At 46.9% G+C, this 20,920-nt stretch overlaps 1 protein-coding gene across 1 annotated transcript in view; it reads left to right on the top strand.

Moving 5' to 3' along the window:
* The first annotated feature begins 312 nt into the window (after positions 1 to 312).
* Positions 313 to 20,920, top strand: part of SUSD3 (sushi domain containing 3) — a 30,520-nt gene continuing 9,912 nt past the window's right edge. The window contains exons 1-4 of the mRNA XM_027732596.2: positions 313 to 451; positions 16,031 to 16,219; positions 17,648 to 17,795; positions 20,654 to 20,821. Coding sequence (XP_027588397.1) covers positions 373 to 451; positions 16,031 to 16,219; positions 17,648 to 17,795; positions 20,654 to 20,821 — 584 coding nt within the window. The 5' untranslated portion in view covers positions 313 to 372. The remainder of the gene's footprint in view (positions 452 to 16,030; positions 16,220 to 17,647; positions 17,796 to 20,653; positions 20,822 to 20,920) is intronic.

Below are 20,920 nucleotides of genomic sequence, written 5' to 3' on the forward strand. Positions count from 1 at the left end.
GCAGGGGCAGGCAGGGGCAGGCAGGGGCAGGCAGCCCCTGCCCGGTGCCACAGGCAGTGCCGCATCCCCGCCAGGCCGCTCGGGGAGAGCGGGCCGGGCCGAGCCCCGGGAGTGTCACGGCCGGCCCTGCCCGGTGCTCCGGCCCCTCCTCCCGGCCCTGCCCTCCTCCCCGCCCCGCGGGGGCCGCGGAGGGGCCGGGGGAGGGCGCCCGGCGGGGCTGACGAGGCCGCGGCTCCCGCGGGACGGGCCCCCCTGCCCCGGCCCGGCCCCGGCGGAGGGCGGGCGGAGGCGGCGCGGGTGCACCTGCCGGGCGGGCTGGGCTGGGCTGGGCTGGGCTCGGCTCGGCTCGGCTCGGCTCGGCTCGGCGGGGCCATGCCGGCAGCCACGGCGCCCGCGCTGGACGCGCCGCGGACCCCCGCGCTGGGGCGGGACAGCCCCCGCGGACACACAGGTACGAGCGCGGTCCCGCGTCGCTCCTCGCACAAGTTCACTCCCGCGTCGCAGCGGAGGGGAAGGGGGACGCCGGCGGGGGTAGCGCCGGAGCCTGGGCAGGGTGCGGGATCCCCCCGGCGCAGGGATGCGGGCTGGCCGGGGCAGGATGCGGTGCCCCCGGACAGAGGTGTGTATACCCGGGAAGGGGTGCGGGAGACAGCGGAGCTGCGGTACCCCCCGCTCAGACCCAGACCCCCTCCCGTCCCACTCTCTGCCGGCTCCGGGCCGGTCCCCGCAGTCGCGGAGGGCCGGGGGGACTCTCGCCCGCACCTTGGAGCTCTCAGGGACGCAGCGGCTCGGGGCGGGTGTCCCGGAGCCGCCCCGGTCGCGGGGGGTCCCGGCGGGTCCCGGCGACCCTGGGACGGCTCTGCCGGGGCGGCGCTCGGGGCCGAGCGGGCCGGGCACCCCCAGGGCCGGGGGTCGGAGCGGGGCTGGGCAGCAGGCCGAGCCCCGGGGGAGCATTGCTGTCAGAGGGGGAGCGCTGCGGTTCACTGCTGGCACTTCGGGGTTCGTTCGCTGAGGTGGCTGCGGGCACTGGGTCCGGGTGCGTGGGTACGGAGGGAAATGTCCAGGGATGGGAGCTGCTGGTCCTCAGAGAAATCGTCCCTGGGCACATGTCGCTTGTCTGAGTAGGAAATGAAGATATCCGTGTTCTAATGGGATATGATAATGTACTGAGGGGTGGAATGAGGAACCGATCGAAGCGTTTTGCTTCCTTTTCTTTCTCTTCCCTTGAGTTTTGGTACTCAGTTCGATTGCACAGACCATAACATCCTTTCAGAACTTCTTTGGCTTGAGTGGGTCCAATAATTTGGGGATAGTGGGAGATGACAGAGGGTCTGCCCCTAAACTGGTGGGACATGCCTACTGCACTGGCCGTGGCCTTGGTAGATGTCTGTGCCCGGAGGGAGCAGAGCCATGACCTGGACCCGCTGGCCCGGGCAGTGCTTGGTCCCAGCCACAGCCGGCTCTGGAGCCTGGGAGCAGGGTGGGATGGAGGAATGCTGGAGCTTGGTGCAGCTGCGGGGAGCTCCCGGCCGCTGGAGTTTCTTCCTCCATACTGCAGATCGCAGGGCTTTCCCCTGGCTTCAGTGCAAGCATGGCTGTGCACTCCTGAAATCCAGGGTCCTCCTTCTCATGTGCAGCCTGTCCCCTCGTATCCCTGTGCTTGAATCTGCTCGTGAGGTTCTAACAGACTTTAAGGCCTGATTCTGTTGTGCCCACAGAAGTGAGCTACCCGTGTAGTGATGCTTTAAATTGCATCCTCTGAATGTGCTTAACTGTGCATTTAATTTGAATTTAATAGAGCAGTTCATTTGAAAATGCAGAACAAGTTATGGGAAACCTACTTAGAGAATTAACTCAAACCCAAGTGTAGACTCTGTTGCTCTAGTTTGATAATGTTGCTAATTATTGATTTTTTTTTTTTTTGAAAGCATGTATACTTGGCTGCTTTTATCTGTTGTGTCAATGTCTTGTGGGAACGGGTTTGCCCACACTAAGATGAGTTTTGGAAGCAGCATGTGCTGTGTTACACTCAGTCTTACTGATTCTTTATAGGTTAATCTGTGGCAAAACTGCCACAAGTGTGGGATCCAAAAAAAATATTTGGCGTTCAGATTAGAAATCCACCCCCAGTTAATCCCTCAGGTATCTATAGACTCTCATTCAGGATGCTTCATTTAAATGCGACCGTGTCATTTATGCATCAGTGTTTGCTGCCAACTGTATTTATACAATATCTTCTGTTGCATTATTGTGTAATTATTGGTGATCCTTTTTCATGCTGAGTGCCCCCTTCCACTATTACAGGCTGTGAGCAATAGGGTGATAATAAAGATTTGCGTGGATAAACTCCCTCACGTGTTCCTTTTGAGAGGATGAAAAAAAAAATACGGCAGAATTTCCATTTGAATTAATGTGTGAATGAGAGAGAAATTAAAGGAAGTTCCTTGGCACACCCTTGGTGCCTTGTAGCACTTAGAGGGTCTTTCAGCTTCCTGAGACACAGCTGTGAGATTCAAACACCCTCTGCTTTTCCTCTGACAAGGAGCAGGGAGAACGATCCCACCCTGTGTTTGGGGAGAGTTATCAGGGCACCTCCCAGAGGAGCTGTCAGCAAATGTGCAGGGTGGGAGCATAGGGCAGGGGAAGATCACAGCAAATGTCTGGAAGCTGAGAAGGAGCATTCTGCAGTTCAGCCTCTTACATTTTGAAGCCACACAGATGCTGTTGTGTGTTCCTACTGTACTGTGGTGGTTTTGCTGTCACAGCAGCGTTCCAGTGTTATTGCCTTGCTGCAGCAGTGCACTATGGACACTCATTGACCAGAGCTTGCCAGGCTCCTTAAATTCTCCAAAAAAGCCTCTGGCATTCTGAACTGCTTGTGTGAGTGGTGCCCCAGCACTCTCCTGCCCGGTGGGAATCCCGTGGAGCAGGGTGCTGTCGTCAGCCCACCCTCTGCCTTGCCACTGGGATACTGGTGTCTCTGAAGCTGCCCAGGTTATACTGGGGGCACTTTGGGTGAAATAGGAAGGAGTAACGAAGGTGTATCATTATTTTTAGTCTCCATGTTGCTGAAGCTGAAGGCTCTGGCCCTCTGGTTTGCCAGGGTGGTACCTTGTTTTTGCTGTGATTCCTCCCTTGTTCCTTATGCCATCCTGTAGCTCTTTCAGACCAGGCAACACATACTTCTGTAAACATAGAGAGGCATCTGCAACTACAGCCACAGACAAAGGGAAAAGAAATGCAGGACATGGCAGAAAAACTCATTTTGACAGGTTATAAATGAGTAGGTCTCTCTGCTGGGCTCTTGTTTGTAGCTGTGTTTCTTTCTCATCCCTCTGCTTCCCAAACCAGGGAGGGGGAGAGGTTTCTCAAGGTGGGACATGCTGCAGGACACTGTGAATTCTCCCTCCAGGCCGAGTTGTGGAAGGAATTACCTAGCACACACTGCTGAAGGGAAGAGGCTGAAGGGTCTCTGGCTTAGGACAGACACAAACTGCAGTTTGCTGGAGGATGGAGGAGGGATCACCACATATTGGCTAAGTTGTCCCCTGGATGGCTGTTGGTGGCTGTCATAGTGGGGTGCAGGTATCGGGATGGATGTGTCTGTGGTGTGACTTGAGGTGTCTGTCCTGTTCTTACGAGAACTTTATTTTTCTGAAGTGAGTTTCCTTGCCAGTGCAGAAACTGAAATTGTGTTGCTAAGAACTTACAGTTTCTCTTCCAGGAAAGCAAAGGCAAAGTTGTTCTTCAAAGCCAGGAGCACTGTTGTTCTGCAGAAAGGCTGCACAGGGAGTTTCTCACCTTGTCCCTGCCATCCTGACATTTGACTCAGATTTTAGGCTTCGGAAGAAAATGTTGATCCCGAATTTCTACTTCCACAGGGCAGAATGTGACACAACTTGGAATATATGGGCTTGTAATTGCTTCAGGGTTGTTTCTCCTTTCTTGTTGTCCCATGAAATCGAAGCCAAACCTTGTATTAAGTAAAGTAAAAGAAGTGACAGTTGCACAATGCCAGCTAATTGGTTTTATCTCCTGTACATGCGAGATCTTAATCTGGGTAGTTAGACACTTGCACCAGGCATTGATACTTGAGGGTAGGAAGGGGAAGGATTTCTGTGCTTGTCACTAAGACTCCAGAACAGTCCAAAATAGAGAAGGAAAAGAGTCGTTGGGTTTTCTGAGACCTCCACAGTGCAAGATTGTTCCCTATGGTGCTCTCCAATGCTTTGTCCTAGCTACTCTGAAATTACCTGGGTTAGAGAGACAGATTATGATTAGGCTTCTGAATTTCAGCTAGGGAATGAGGTGAGCTGAATGCTTTAGACCCAAAACATTGATATCTAAAGAAATCACAAGTCAGTTCTTAAAACACAGAAACAGAACACTCCAATGCCAGCAGTTAACCAGGACTTTCTGGGTTAGCTGTGACCACAGATGTGGTCTATTCTAAAGGGCCAAACTGCTGATGGTTTTTCTGTTCCCACCGTGGCAGAGCCAGGAGATCCTTGGACCTTTCCCATGAAAAAGCAGAGCCTCCCCATGCACCTCTGTAACTGCATAGCAAAGAGATTTGTAACTGTGCTGGAATTAGCATGATTTAGCTTATTAATCATGGTTGCCACTGGCTTTTTATGTGCACTGCAGAGTCTTGCCTTCAATATTGTGATGGGGACAAGCCAACGTGTAGGACAATTGCTAGTTCTCATTTAGGCATTTTATTGACACGCTGTCTTTGAAATGCGGCCGTAGATGAGCAAGCGTGTTATTCTGAGGAACAGTTTTGACTAGCTCAGTGGATCAGGACTGGCAGAGACATGATTTTGCAGTCTGCATGGAAGTCTGCCTCTCTCGCATTTTGGTTGTCAGATGTCAGAGAGAAATGCAGAAGTTGCAGAATGAGCAACCGCTCCCCAGAATAAATCAATTCCTGTGTCTGCTGAGGGTCTCAGGGATGGGGTTGAGCCGGTGCCTGGGTTGTGTACGATCCTTTGCCAGCAGAGCAGAGCCCCCCGTGGCTCAGCAGCATCTTTGGGGGGTCTGTAGCTGCTAAGGGAGGCAGTGCTCACAGCTGCCTCAGCCCCAGTTGGAGCAGCAGCTGCTGGGGAAGGAATGGGTTAACTGCTTGCCTTTCCTCCAGCAGACCTGGGAGCGAGGACTCCATTATCATTTCTGGGATGAAAATAAAGCCAGATACAATGCTGCTCATGTGTGCCAGACTCCTAAGTAGAGGCGCTTTGATTCGGAATGGTTTTGAGCAGAGGTGAAAATGGGGGCAGAAGTCAAGTAGGGTGAAAGGAAGAGATGATGTACAAAATGCCCTGAGTGCATGCGTGGGCTGGGAACAGTGTGTGGAAGGGTGATTTGGGCCACGGTGGCTCAGAGGAGTGCAAAGAGCACGTTTTGGTTTTTGATTCCTCGTGTTCAGAAGAGCAGAAGATTGTGCCTTCATGTACAAGAGCAGAATTACACCCAGGAGGGTTTCTACCCAGAGCTGCAGTTATTTCCAAGACCATTGGTAGCTGATTGGGTCAAAAGAGGCATCTGGACTGGGCACACAGGTTCTGCTTTGCTCTAAAAGTGATACCCCATGAAGCCAGGGCAGTTTTGCATGGGCAAGGGAGCTCTGGTGTTTGGCCCATTGTTATTAATACATGCAGAAATTTAGATTAGGACTAAGTTTTTCGTTCATTTTAATCTGGCTGCCCAAAAGCTGCCAGTGCTTTAGCTGAATTTTCAGGTGCAGGTCTGAGTTCCCTATCCATGTACAAAGGAAGGGGAGGGCATGGGGCTGCTGTCTTCTGCTCTACTCTCTCGAGCTACTTGTCATTCTGCATATAACTCACCTGCAATCATTGACTTTTTTAATGGGAAAAAGTAAACACAATGGACTTGTTCCCTGTCCTTATACTGGCATTCCTGTCAATCTTCATGCCATCTTTCACCAATTCCTGTGGCTGGGGAGGCTGAAAGCAGATGTGCTTATTAACTCATGCTGTTAATCATTGCTGGTCCTGGCAGGAGGTTGCATGGCTTTCACACCATGCAGTTTGCAGGTTGCTTTGGTGTCCATGGCCAGGCACTGGCTGCACCCCCCTCTGGCTGAAGCCCAGGAATGACAGAGCCAAACCCCATCAGGACCAACCAGGAGAGAAGAAAAATGAAAAGTGATAAAACTGCAGAGGAGGGTTTTAAATCTGGCTGTTAGTTTCTCAGCCCATGAATGATTTCTGTCACCATAATGGAAGGCGTGCTATTGCTAATTTTTTTCAGACTGGTGTCTAAAAAAAATCAATTATTCACAGAAATCCTTGCTGACAGTTTGTGGGTGCCAGGTCACAGCTTTGTTGTTTTTGCATTTCACAGCTTAGCGCAGCAAACCAAGGGCAGGAGCAGCTTGAGGTTGCTGTTGGGAAGGAAGAAGGACTTGGAGAAGCCAAAGTGGGCCAGCCAGAGGGAGTGAATGCAGGCAAGCTCTGTAGCATTCAGGCTGGTTTTGCTTAACAGTGTGGTTGGAAATTGTCCATGAAAACTAACAAATCTGTATTCCATAGTCCGTTTTAAAACAGGAAAGCTTCAAAGAGAAAAGTTGAAAAGTTTCTATGTTCTTTACAAATGCATGTTCTGCCCAAATGCAATTCCTATGTTTTGGGGCTTTTTGGCAAAAAATGAGTATATCACCATCAAATAGGATGCAGTTCTGATCCACCTAAAACTTCAGGTTTGGGGTGGATCTTAATGCCCAAAGTGTTTTTTGTCCAGCTCTGGACCTTTCCCACTTGAGAATTTTTTGACCAAGGCAAGTCAGTGCAACATCCCCCAACCAACAGGGCTTTCTACCCTCCACAGAGGTTGTGCCCAGGGTGGCAAACATCACGCAGGAGCGAGAGGCCAGTGGCTGCATCTCTGGGGCACATCTGCTCTTATCGGTGCCGTTCGCTGCACGTCGCAGTGCACGACCCAGACCCAACAGTTGCTGCAGGCAGATAACCTGGGGCCAGGCAGGGCAAATGCACAGCCAGGCTGAGCTCTGTGTCCTGCAGTGCCCAGGGTAGCTGGAGGAGAGTGTTGGGGTGGAGAAGAGTGGAGAAGTGTTGGGGTGCAGGTGGTGGACGCACAGGGATGCTGCCCTCCCCACGGCTGCTGCAGGGCACAACCAGCAGCCTCTGCCCTGCCCGTTGGCTGGTGGGGCATCCTTCGTCCTTTCTCTATCCGTAGGTCCTAACAGACGTGCATTTTCCCTGTGGATATAGGTGTGGGGGTTTCTTTTGTCTTCTCTGGTGGCTGGCTTTCCAACGGAGTGCTGGATTTCAGCCCTGCCTGTTGAAAATTAAATAGAACATTGAAAACCATGTTAAAAGCAGGAGATGTCTGATCACATTCAGACTCAGGTTTGCATCAGGTGTGTTCAGATAATAATTTTCTGTCCTTTACCTTTGTGTCCTTACCAGCCACAGCTTCTCTGGACAACCTGTGCCAGGGCCTCACCACCCTCGCAGTAAATTGCTGGGGGTACAATATTGAGTTGGCTGCTGAAATCTGTATTTTCCAAAGTCACTGGCTTTCTTTAGCGTATTTGTTTAACTTTTATTAACATTTGCAGTGATTGTTTTCTTGTAGAACCTGAGGTTCTTAGCACTGCTCATCTGTGCAGCCCACTGAGGGTCACCAGAGGCACCAGTGGTTTATATATTGAACCTGAAGATCCAGAGCTTAATGGACAACATTGCTGCTGGTTTCTCTCTATTTTAGTTTCCCCATCTGCAAGAAACAGTAAAATCCTGTTCAGTTTATCAAAAATCTCTTAAAATGTTTAATTTTGGCCACAAAACTTCAATAATTATCACGGGAGGCCAGAAAATGGTGGATTCGTTATTAGTTGGCTTTTGGGTTAAATATAAATTGATCCACTTAGGTGTTACAGAAGATGAGAAAAAGCCAAAGGGTTTTGCAGAGATCCTTAGAGGTGCCAAGCCATTCAGTAAGTGGAAATCCGCAGAGCTAAAGCTTTCTTGACAGTGAGCCCTTTTCTAGGCCCGTTGATAGGATGGGTGCTGGTGAGATGTTTGTATTAGAACTGGCCAGACAGGGTGGGCTTGACATTTTTCTTCTTTCTGTGTTTTAAAGGGAACAAAAGCAAGAGGGTGGATTGTGTCAGACCATCCCCTTTCAGACAAAAGGGTCAGGTTTTCCAATTGGGTTTCCTACAAGCAAGCACCTGCAGCCTTCCCTAGACCCTGCCTGCCCAACGTCATCTTCCTGTGAAGGGAGAGTGCTGAAATCAGTTTGTTCTTGTAAGCTGTTGTTCATTCTCTCTCATATTGAGCTCCTGTTACAAGCATGGAGAAGGGCTTGCCCCAGGCAAACACTTGCCTGCTTTCCTCTTGATACCTGATCCATGTTAGCAAGGTGCTAAATCAAAGAATCACAGGATGGTTTGGGTGGGAAGGGACCTTAAAGACCATCATTCCAACCTCCTGCCATGGACAGGGACACCTTCCACTAGCCCAGGTTGCTCCAAACCCCATCCAACCTGGCCTGGAACACTCCCAGGGATGGGGCAGCCACAGCTTCTCTGGACAACCTGTGCCAGGGCCTCACCACCCTCACAGTAAATTGCTGGGGGGACTATATTGAGTTGGCTGCTGAAATCTGTATTTTCCAAAGTCACTGGCTTTCTTTAGCATATTTAACTTTTATTAATCTTTGCAGTGATTGTTTTCTTGCAGTTATTGTGATGATGAAAAATGCTTTGAGCATTGGCCCAAGATCATGTTTGTCTCGACTGTGGAAAAGGGAAAATTGTGACCATCATACTTTCCATTAGAAAATATACGAGGTGTGGATCATGGAGCCCATGGATCACTTTGCACCATCTGCAGTTGGCTGCACGAGGTTTTTAACAAATGAGAGGTTATTCATGAGCACTGGGCAAAAATAATGGTGAAAGTTGAAACTATAAACTACAGACTTCACCAGCCCAAGGAAGGACACTTCCACCAGCAACGACATGTCTCTCAAAACCTGGCTGAGGACAGAGGAACCCGGAGGCAGAGAGAAGGTGCAGGGATGCTCCTACTCTTTGTTATTCCCCGGAGAGAAGGAAAATTACATAGAAACATTCCTGACCTGCAAATTCCAAATTCAGAGTTGAGCTGATGGATTCGTTTGCCTTGCTTTGTGCTTCTCATGTCCCTGATTCTGCTTGGCTTTCCCTAAAGATGGGGTGGCAGATCCTGGGGTAACACTTGCACGTTGCTTTGAATTTGAACCTCTCGGAGGCTGCGGGTGTAGAGATGCATGGGGGAGGCTGAGGACCATCTGTAGAAGACTGTGGTATTGTGTAACCAGTTACTTCTGTTCTCCTTCTTGTGAATACCAATGCTCATTATGCAAGAAGCAGTGCTAGTAGGCGTTGGTGGCAACAGGAGCCAGGGCTGATCCCTGGCTACCTGCTGGGCATGCTGGCTGGGACTGGGCTCTGGGAACCTTGGCCTTTGGTGGCATCCTGCTGAGATCACCTGTGGGACACTTGGTACACTCAGGGTCTCAGCTGAAGTGCAAATAAAAAGCTCATTTCAAGTTATTCCTCTTAATTGTATTCTCTTTAGGATCTTGATTTTAGAAACCAAGCCACAAACTCTGCTTTGTACAAATATGTAATTTACTTATTATCTGTTTTAGAATGCCAAAGAGGGGAACCATCAGCACTAATAGCTCCATTCACTAAACTATCACAAAAGAACTGTTGGCATTACTTCCATGGGCCATTTTTAGTTGGGAACAGCTTGAATTAAGCATCATTCTGGTGTGCTCCATAGTGGAGAGATATATAGATAATATATAGATAATAGATAGATAGATAGATAGATTTAGATAAAAAATTACCTCATTTTTCATTAGTTCTTATTTGTCATTCAGTTGGTGCCATAAGAAGAGAAATACTCAGTGTTGCCCTCATTTCTAGATCCAGAAGTAAAATCTACAGATGAGAAAAACCTGACTTTGATGTAAATTGGCAAGATAAATCAATCATGGTGAGGACAGTATGGTGACTGGAACAAATCCTGTCCTAACAGAGTAACATAAAACACATTGGTAAGAATCACTTTACACCAATCCTACCCATTATTTATGTTTGAAATCGGAGTGGGTGGCACATATTGCCATCAAGCCCTAATCTAGCACTTGGGTGATAGGTATCTTGGATTTTACAGGGATTAAAGTTTCTTGCAGCCCCTACTATTCCAGAGTAGAGTTGGGAAGTGTTTAGTGCTGGCTCCTAAATCTTGGTCCATCAGTATTGTAAACGAGACAAACTGAATTTGTCTGCTTTGGGCGTGGATGTAAGATTTTGCAGCAGGGTTTCTTTGGGAGATGGAAACCAAGGATTTGCTGCTATCTGATAATTGTTGCTGCCTTAGCAGGCATGGAAAGGTCTCAAAGGAGGCTTCTCCATCCTTCATCCATCAAAGCCCAGGTGAGATGGGATACTGGGAAGAAATCCTTCCCTGTGAGGGTGGGGAGGCCCTGGCACAGGTTGCCCAGAGAAGCTGTGGCTGCCCCATCCCTGGAAGTGTCCAAGGCCAGGTTGGACAGGGTTTGGAGCAACCTGGGCTAGTGGAAGGTGTCCCTGCCCATGGCAGGGGGTGGGATGAGGTGGTCTTTAAGAGTCACTCTAACCCAAACCATGCTGTGATTCCGTGAAAGCAATGCTGCCCAAAATGGACAGATGAGACTCAGTCTGACATGGGAGTCTCAGCACCCCTTCATGCTGCAGAACCTTTGCATCTTGTTAATTGCATGTGCTGAAAAATCAGTTTTACCCACAAAACAGACCACAGAATAAAATGAGGGCAATGGGTAGGAGTGAGCCTGAGGTGTCTGCTGTAACAGAGGTGTGAGCAGAGAGCTTATTTGAGCATGGATGTGTAAACACAGAAAGAAACTAATTTCAAATATCTTTTTGCTCTCCTTCCCTCTTTCTCTCTTATTTGCACGGAAATTCCTCATTAATGGGAGAATAAGCTTTTTTTGAAAAAGCATTTTCAAAATGGTCTGTGAGAATTATCAGAAATTGGGTCCCCTCTCTCACAATTTAAAAGTTAATTATATGAATAGAAACCTGGAATGTTTTATTGGGAGTATTTTCATTTGGAAGTGCTTACATCAGGAGGGTACCACCCCTGGACCTCCAAAACCTTCCCTAGGGAGTAACTTCGTAGGGCTGTCCCTGTGTGTTGGAAGGCAAACAGGTCTGTAAGAGCCTTCCAACATCTCCACAGCAACTTTCCAGTGGCTGCAGCACAGCTGGGGACCTTGTTCAATCTCTGCAGCTTCGAGAGCCTCAGTCTCCCCTGCTCTGGTGTCATGTTTAACACTAATTTCTTAAAAAGCCATGCCAGCATCTGGATTTTCTTGTGGGAGGATCATCTCCTGGGTAGCCTTTTGTTGCTTTAAAAGCCCATCCCTGGCAGGACTCGTGGCCAGCTCTGCAAGGGAGCAAAGGCATGGCCAGGGCCAGACGGTTTCACTCTACAAAGATGCTTTGCTGCATCTGCTTTATTTCACATTTCACTTCTAGCTGCTTTTCTTTTGCTTTTTGACATGGCAAGCTCTTCCTAGAGCTCTTCTGTGAGGCTGCTGTGCATGCTCAACATCACGGCTGTGATTTCAGGGACACTGATTTCTGAGGTGTGTTTCTGTAGGAAAAGGGACTCGCAGAAATAATATTGGTGTGTTTATTTTCTGCAGGGTTGATAGAACCTAATGTCTCTTCCTGGCATCTGGTTATTCTAGCACGTTTTAGTGACATTAAGTAGCCAACAATAAGCAATGCAAAGGGGTGAGCTATGTGTGTTTGGGAATAATGAGGCAAAGGCATGGATCACTCCCTTTCTGCAGAGACAGCGAGTGGCAGCCTTGCTGACGTGCTTCCAGACAATTACTCCCGTAGTTTAGATAATTCTGGTAGATACTTATGCGATGTATTTGATTTTCAGTCTCTGTTTCACATGGAAGGAGCACAGGAAATGTTTACGGGGCAGGTGTGCCTGGGTTGCTCTCTCATTTCTTTTTTCTTATCAGCAAAACAGAGCCGTAAACCCACAGCTTGCTGACAGTGAAACCATATGGTTCCTCTTTTTGACAAATTGATTTTGCAATACAGATAATCCTGGCTGTGCACGAGAAGAGATATTTTGGATTATTTTGTTTTTAGTTCTTGCATTACTCTCTATTTTTCACTGCCTGGAAATTATGTGTGTGGCTGTATCTAAACCCAGAGGTTGGGGTGAATTAAGAATTTATGGAGGATGCTGTGCCTCAGTGTCTTTGCTTTGAGGACAGTTATTTGTCATATGCAATAATCTGTTTGCTGTAGCCAGTGCTGTTGTGTGCTGGCAAACAGCAGCATCAGATTCAGGGACTTTGTGAACACTGGATGTCCTCTCGGCGTGAGGCCAAGCTGGGAAATGGGTTTGCGTAAAACAGCTCGTACTTTACAAGAAGCTGCAGAAGTAGTTGCAGGAACTTGAATCATAGAACCTCAGAATCACAGCAGGGTTTGGGTTGGAAGGGACCATAAAGCTCATCCAGTTCCACCCCCTGCCATGGGCAGGGACACCTTCCACTAGCCCAGGTTGCTCCAAGCCCCGTCCAACCTGGCCTTGGACACTTCCAGGGATGGGGCAGCCACAGCTTCTCTGGGCAACCTGAGCCAGGGCCTCCCCACCCTCACAGGGAGGAATTCCTTCCCAATATCCCATCTATCCCTGCCCTCTGGCAATGGGAAGCTGTTCCCTCTTGTCCTGTCCCTGTAGGCCCTTGTCCAAAGTCCCTCTCCAGCTCTCCTGGAGCCCCTTTAGGCCCTGCAAGGGGCTCTCAGGTCTCCCTGGAGCCTTCTCTTCTGAAGGCTGAGAAACCCCAGCACTCCCAGGCTGTCAGAGGGGCTCCAGCCCTCTAATTAAAGGGTTTATTCAATTTTACAGTTTTTAATTTTTACATTTCTGGGTGCTAACAGTTACTGCAAACCAAGATCTGAACATAACATTTCCTAAATACTTATAAAAGAAATGCAAATCAAAATGTAAATCTGGTCAGCACAAATGTTGGTGTTTTGCTTGAGGCAGCAATGCAGCCTCAGACACCTGTCTCAGCTGAAATAAAAAATATAAATATATTAATAAAAACAATAATAATATTCTTGATTGTGGTAGATTTAGTCAGATAAACATGCCTGAAGAGTATTCAAAGGAGAAGACTATGTGGAACATCTGCTTACATAATTATGAGGATGGAGGCTTACTTAAACATGATTTTCTGGAGATGGAAAGGTAAAATTAACCCAGCAGAAAAATGTTTGCAGTGGTTGAGCACAAAAATATTACAGATAGTTAATAGTGAAGGATGCTAGAGCTAACAGGAAGGGTTTTCCAAATGAGTTTTCAGAAGGCAACTGCTGATGAAAATTAGGGCAAATTTTATCCAGAGATGCTAAATCTCAACTTGGATGAAATTCACAAAATCATCCTGGCAAAACTCCATCTGGGCACTTCAGTAAAGGCATTTGTAAAGAGCAAAAAGCAGCAGCACATTTAATGCTTTGACTTTAGTGGGAAGAAATGGTGTTGAGGAGCTCTTAGAAGAAGAAATGGTGTTTCTCCTCTGCTCAAATGCAGGTACATTGTGGATGAACTTTCAGCTCAGGTATAGAAGCTTTTGGGCATGTAGCTTTCTGTTAAGCTTATTGTTAAGATGACCCTCTGGGGTTCTGGCCCCAGTTACATTCATATAGGAATGATCCTCTGGGAATTATTCATGATCTGGTTGCAGCCCAGGCCAGAGCAAGGAGACACCCACGGTTTCATGGGACATTGGCTGTTAGAAATCTTTGTAGTGGTCAACTGGAGAAAAATATTTTAAAGGCCACGGCTGAGGAATGATGCTGACAAGGTCACTGACATCCAGAGGTTTTACCACTGGCATAAACTGTCATGGGCAAGGATAGGGCAGGGAAGGGTCAACCAGCCTCAACCAGCCACAGCTGCACATGTTACTCAGGATGGTCAGTGCTGGATTAAATGAAACATGTCTTGAAAGAAAGGATCCAGGGACAAATAGTCTGTTCTTTGGAGAGCAGAGGGTGAGTAACAAGCCCAGGTAAACTGGCAAGTCTGCTAAATGCCTCTCCTGAGGCTGCTGTGGTGGCCCAGTGGGTGTGCTTTGAGTCAAATTCGGCCCTGAATTACTTTCTGCATCTCATGAACTCTAAGAATGTGATCTCTAAAATCAGCCTTGAAATTGTAAAATGCAAAAAAAAACAAACCACCCCAAAACCCAAACCTATATCTATATGTAAAATCTTCATTTTCCAATTTAGGACAGTGTATTTTTGTGGTAAGTCACCGAGTGATTAAAATAAAAAGCCCAAACTCTTAACACTCATCTGGAGTGAGAAGGAAAGTTGTCCAATGCATCCCATGCGTTCCAGGAATGAGATGTGGGCGGGAAGGACAAGAGATGAAGAGAAACCACCCCCTAGAAAATGTTTGCTGTCATTGCAGCAAATTGCTGCCATAGTAAGCTACTGAAGGAAGTGGCAAAACAAACAGAAATAATCTACGTGGAATTAAAGAGGTATGGTTTAAAAAACTAGTGCTTGGTACATATATACTCATATATATTCAGTAGGTTAGCACAGTAATTGCCTCTGTGGCTTTTGTTTGGTCTTTTGCTGAGATTCCTTTGGGTTTGCTTGCCAGGGGCAGGGGTTTTAAGAGCATGAATTGGAGACAGTGAGGTGGGCAGCCTGCCTGCTGTAGTGTCATCCTGGGAGCTTAACAAGGGTTGATGACACAGGGGAGTTTTAGTATTAAAAATAAAATAGACTTGCTAACAACATGTGGTTCTGTCAAGATGTTCTCAAGGAGGCTATCATTTGGGAAGTGTGTTTTCCCCCATTTAATATTTTTGTGTGTGTCATCACAGTGCTTGCAGCCTGGCCTTGCAACTGCAGTTGCAGTTGCCTCTAAATCCCCTCAAGTCCTTTGGAAATCCAGTCAAAAATAGGGAGCTTGGGCTCTGATGCATAGGCAGTGCTGGCATTTAGTAAATGTTAAAAAACCACGAAGATTATATAAAACAGTTTCCAAATTCTGTCAATGCACATGTGCAGAACCAGCAAATATATTTACTGTTGTTACCTTTGAAGTTATCTGGATGTTTTGTGTTGTCTTAATGACACGTCATTAAAGTTTGTGTTTAAAATGAGCGTGAACAAGGAATGTTGTGACAGTAAAACTCAGTGTATAAAGCTAGTGGCTGACATTAGGTGGCCAAGGGGAGAACAGCTCCATGGCTCAAAGGACAGCTGTATGAACAACAAAGAAATAGAAAGAAAAAAGCTGAATGAATAAAAATATACTTAAATTTAATGACCTACTGCAAAGCAGAGTTTCTCACTTGAAAAGGAAGATAAGTTGTATGAGTATGTCTCTCTCTGTGGTTTTGACCCCCTTGACACCTTTCAGCCAAGCCAAACAGAGGTACAGTGCTCTTAAAGATAGGAATTTTCTGTAGGATCATGCCAAGATGCTACCAAGTAGTCTGAAGTATGTGATCAATCCATTAGGTCTTGGAAATTCGCACGGGGGAAGATGTGTAATGAATACTCCCAGCATGAAAGATGCCAGCCTGAGTGCTGAATTAGAGAGAGTCCAACAAGACTGGGATCTGTAGGAGACCACACCACTCAGATATTACTGGTTTTTTAGCATTTTAGTGTTCAATATGTACCAATGTGAGCAGATAATGTCACAATGTGAGTTGCTTTGCACTGGGCGTCGGGGCAGAGGAGCTGTTGAATGGCACTGGTGGGGATTGACTGTGGGCTGGTGCTTGGCAGAGCAGCCAGCATCGCCCACCCCGAGGTCTGGCATTTGTTCTGGCCATGAACTGGCACTGATTTACAGTCTGGCATCAACAAAACCTCAGTGGACCTTCACTCTTGGCTGTGTGTTTGCGTCTGCAGGGCAGTGCCGCCACCTCCTCCCGCCCCAGCTGGGCACACTCCAGGTTGTCCACGGCAATGGCACAGACGTGGGGACTGTGGTCATGTTCCAGTGCTCCTCTGAGCACCAGCTGGAGGGACCAGGCATCATCACCTGCGTTTGGAAAGGGAACAGCACCCAGTGGACAGCCGGAGTGCCCTCCTGCAAGCGTAAGGTTCTTCCCAAACCATTCCCTGTTTTGCCCTGCCTGTCTCCTGCAACATTAGGATTCATTCTAAATATCTGTGCAAGGAAAAAGACAAATTCAGTTTTCTTCAGAGTTGCCCCCCTGATGGTAATCACACTCCATACGTGTTCTGACATCAGTCATTATGGTGACAGATTGGATTCATCCCTGACCTCACGTCATTACCCCCAGAATGACTGTGACTCCAGCTGAAAGCTGTAGCCTTCCTTAGAAAATATATGGGTATGACCAACTAATGTGTAAGCATATGTGCAAACCTCTAATCTCCTGACAGTCTTTTCTGACAATGTTTTTGCTGTAAAAGAAACACAGTGATATTTTTTGAACAATTCCGGGTTGTTGCCTTTGGGCAGACACGGGGGAAAGTTACCACAAATCATGTTTGAATGGCAACAACATTAACTACCTTTCATGCTGTGTTCCTGTTTATTTGTTACAAGGTTGTTACTAATTTGACTAGAAGTAGACCCAAGCAAAACTTGGTACCTCTGAGCTTTGAGCACCTCAGTTTACATCTCAGACCTCGTGTCACTTCAAATCCCCAGTGGATAGATTGCTCTTACAGACACCTAATGTTCTCTCACACACTCAGTAATTCTTACCTCTTGTTTGAGACATCCCATAAAAGAAAAATGAGAGAAATCCTTCCCTCAGAGGAAGGATTCCCTGCAGAATGCAATGCTTTGCGTGGAGCTCAGCTGAACCCTTTGTGGTGCTGGGCATTGTGACACTGGGAGAACTAGATGAGTTTTGAAGCAAGACATGCTTACTGCTCCAAGCGAGTTGGCAGAGATCTGCATTAGCTGTGCCACACCACATTCCCACTCCTTTTGTCTGGATAACTCACTTCCAGCATCAGATCCCTGTGAACACTCAGCCCTGCAGGTCGTTTCTTCCATCCCGCATCCTTCCCCAAACAGAGAAACACCTGTTTTTTGCTGCCTGCCAGATAGGATGTGATTTACATGGAAGTGGCCTTGCTCTAAAGGGCTTCTTTAAACCCATTTACCCCATCAGTATTTGTTTTTGCAGCTCCAGTTCTTGTTAATGAGAGTCTGCAGCTCGTCTGCATTTGATCTGCCAACAGAGTTGTGCTTTTTAGCTACTGCAGCACTAAAGGCACTGTGTTTAATTAATTGCAGTGGTGAAACGCTTGTGAACAATTCATTAGTAACTTATAAACAGGAGATTTTTCAATAATCCAGCTTGAAGCTTGCATAGCTCCAAGCTGAAGCCAAGATACTCTGGTGTCTTGACACATACTAAAGGGAAAGTCCTCACTGAGGAGAAATGTGAAGCAGGTAGGTTTCAGCATGGTTTAATGAAAATGTGAATGATAAATTTTGTGGACTGATCTTAGAAACATGGTTCTGTGTTTGCTTTGCTGCAGCTATACCAAAATACGAGACTTTTGGCTTTAAGGTCGCAGTAGTTGCCTCCATTGTGAGCTGTGCTGTCATTCTGCTGATGTCCATGGCTTTCTTAACGTGTTGTCTGATCAAGTGTGTGAAGAAAAGTGAGAGGAGGAGGACTCAAAGGTACGTCAAGAAGAGGTTTTTCAAAGCGGTGTAAGAGTGTTCATCATACAGAGCCCATTGCTGTGATAGCAGACAGCTTCAAAGGATTTGCTGATTGCAGCACTGCAATGATGTTAATTACTTAAAATCCTTAATTAGCAGGTCAGGCTTTAGGCATAGAAAGACTTGGAATTCCAGAGTATTTAAGCACCTGATGTCTGTTAATATCAGATAACCTCAGCGGGCCTGGGCAGATCTGGATTTACCCAAGATTATGCAGAAGCTGAACACACAAGTATTGTTTTCTGGCCCAGACTTTCTCTCCTCAAGTTATTGAAGATTGGCAGTGCTTCCCCTTCTTCTCTCTTTCTTTCTTTTTTTTCCTTTGCTTTCCTTGAACACTGCTGGGAAAATTAATCTCTCTGTGTCACAGCCATCCCTATCTGCAGAGCATCCTTAGAACTATCACAGCACGGTGCTGGAAGGATGGAGGATTTTGTCTTCTGGCACAGAGTGAAAGTCAGTGGGCAGGATTATAAACAGGAATGGGAAGAAGTCAAATCTTCAATCAGTCCATTGTAAAAACTCAGTGTGGAGAGTGGCAGCAGGAGAACATCAGGCTGGAGGCTGGAGCCAAGCCACTGTTGCTCACAAGAGCATCCACTCACAGTCACTGCTGCAGAGAATTTTGCATGGTCTCTGTTGCCTTCTCACTTTTCCTGCTCGTTATTCCCACTGGTCTGTCTGATGGAGTGGAGGGAGAGTGGGGAAGACACTAGTAAAGGTCTCTGCTCCAAGCTGTGCTTTATCTGCAGCTGTGTGGGAACCAGCTGAGGGGGGGAAATTCTGTCATTTGAAATCCGAGTGTATCCAAAATACGGATTTTCTGTTTCCTTGGAAAGGATTTTGTGAGTCAAAAAATGAAAGTCCTTGGTGTGATTCATAATATTGGGGTTTTACATGATAGCATGAAATAAGTTTTGAAATGAAAGGGTGGATTGACACTTTTGGAATCACCACTTTTCTTTTTGGTAAGACTATTCATATCAAAAGCCTTGTTTTTCATTTATTTTAAATGAAGTTTTGTCAAAATTAGCCATTCACGTGACTGTGATGACTTGATATTTTTCTCTTACAAGAGAAAAGCCCTTCACACTGGATATTATGACCTGATTCTGTCATCAGGCTGTAAAATTATTCCCTTTGCTGGGAGCTTCCCAGTTCTCTACTGCCCTCTGTGCTCCCTCCCCAGGCTCCTGAAGGAGCTGCTTCATCACATCGACAACTGAGCCCTGCTCCAGGGGGAAACCTGGGGGCACTGCAGACATTGTGTGGCTTATCCCCTCTGTCAGAGAGAACTGAAGTGATGTACAAACTGTCCATGCCATGGGAGAAAGGGTAACACAGCCCTGTGTGAAACTCGCCGGACCCTGCAGGAGTGCCAGGTGCAGGGGCTGCATCTCTGTTGTTGATGGAGGTGGAAAAGTGGATTGACTTCTGGATGCACAAAGCATTAATCTGACTAAAAGCTGCAGGCTTCATAACTTAATACAAAGTGAGAACTCCTGGGGGTGGAAATAGTGAAAAAAGTATCTCTTAGACCATCTCTGAAAGACAAGGTACCTTGGAGTAGGGAGGATATCCTCACTTTGCCAACTAAAAGAGCCAAAAAAAGCAGACAGGCAGACTTCAGAGCTCAAGGCAGAGATCACCTCTGCCTACAAACCTGTCTTGCGAGGTGTCTAATGATCTTTGAAGTGCCATCTTGTGTTTTATAGAATTATAGAATCATTAAGGTTGGAAAAATCCCTTAGGATCATCAAGTCGAACTGTCAACAGAGCACCATCACCATGTCCACAACTAAACCATGTCCTCATGTCCACATCCACATGTTTTTTGGAGAGAAAAAGGACAAAGGCTGCTGAAAGTCCTCCATCTGTTCAGCCTCCTCACAGATCTTGTCCCACTGAGTGAGCAACACTGCCGTTTTCTTTGGAAGGAGCAGGATTGCAACCCAAGAGGACAGAAATGGCACCAAAATCAGTGTCATCAGCTCTCACAATTTAATCTTGACCCATCAGCTAGTGAAAATGTCTGTAAATCTTGGACTTCTTTTAAAAAACAGGAAAAGAAATTGTGATTTCTTTTTTTCTTGCCCCACAGTTGTAGAGACCAGCATGAAAAGCACCCTGAGTATTTCCAAAAGGGAATCCTGAAGGCAAGGGAATATGCCCTGTGCCTAACAAAGGCAACATTACCTGTCTCCTCCATTTTTAAGTCAATTCATCTTTTCAACCTGCCTGGTGATTCTGGAACCCTTAGGAATGGCAGTGCTGCAAAAATTCACAGAAAATCCTTTTTTTTCCCTGAAATAGTTTATTCCATAAAATGGAGATGGTCCATAGTCTTTTCACACACAAGATGTGGCCTGACTTGTATCGCTGATGAAGGTCCATGAGAACGTTGGCACATCCCACTTTCTGGGACTTTTTTTTATTACCTGTAGTCTCAAAAACCACTGTATCAAATTGATTTAATTATTGGGGGTTTGTTCCTTTGAACTGTCCACAGATGCTTATAAGAAAATTGCCCTTTTTTTTCATTTGTTTGCTGGGTTTTGAGGAGTGCTGGACAATCCTTGAAATAGCACTATTTTACAGAATAATATTTATGCTATTTAAGAACTCCCCACTGTAAGGTATTATTTAAGTCTCTAGAAGTTTGACTTACACGTGAAGTTCACCATGTGTTCAAGTGCTGTGTTCAGTAAACCTGGAATTAGATTTAAACTCTAGAAGTCAGGGCTATGGTCAGAGAAGAGCTCAGCTGTACAGCCATATATCACCATTCTCTATTCTACCCCTTGCTGTATTCACAGAGATATGCAGCTGTGGTACCAGCTGAGAACTGAAGAGCTAGAGCACATGCAAGCTGCTTACTTCGGTTTTAAGGGAAGAAACAATAACAACAACAATAAGAAACTCCGGAATAAGCCTGTGTTTGAGGACGTGGCTCACATGGCGTACGATAACCAAGGCTTCTACAGGCAAGGCTGGTAAAATGGGGCGGGTTTGGATGGGTTTGTGGAACAGATCTTACAAGGAGGATTCCTTGAAAATGCATTTTAAAAGGAGGCCCCTGAAAG

The sequence above is a fragment of the Pipra filicauda genome, unplaced genomic scaffold (assembly GCF_003945595.2).
Source record: "Pipra filicauda isolate LSUMZ 115617 unplaced genomic scaffold, ASM394559v2 scaffold433_size896684_pilon, whole genome shotgun sequence".
NCBI lineage: Eukaryota > Metazoa > Chordata > Aves > Passeriformes > Pipridae > Pipra > Pipra filicauda.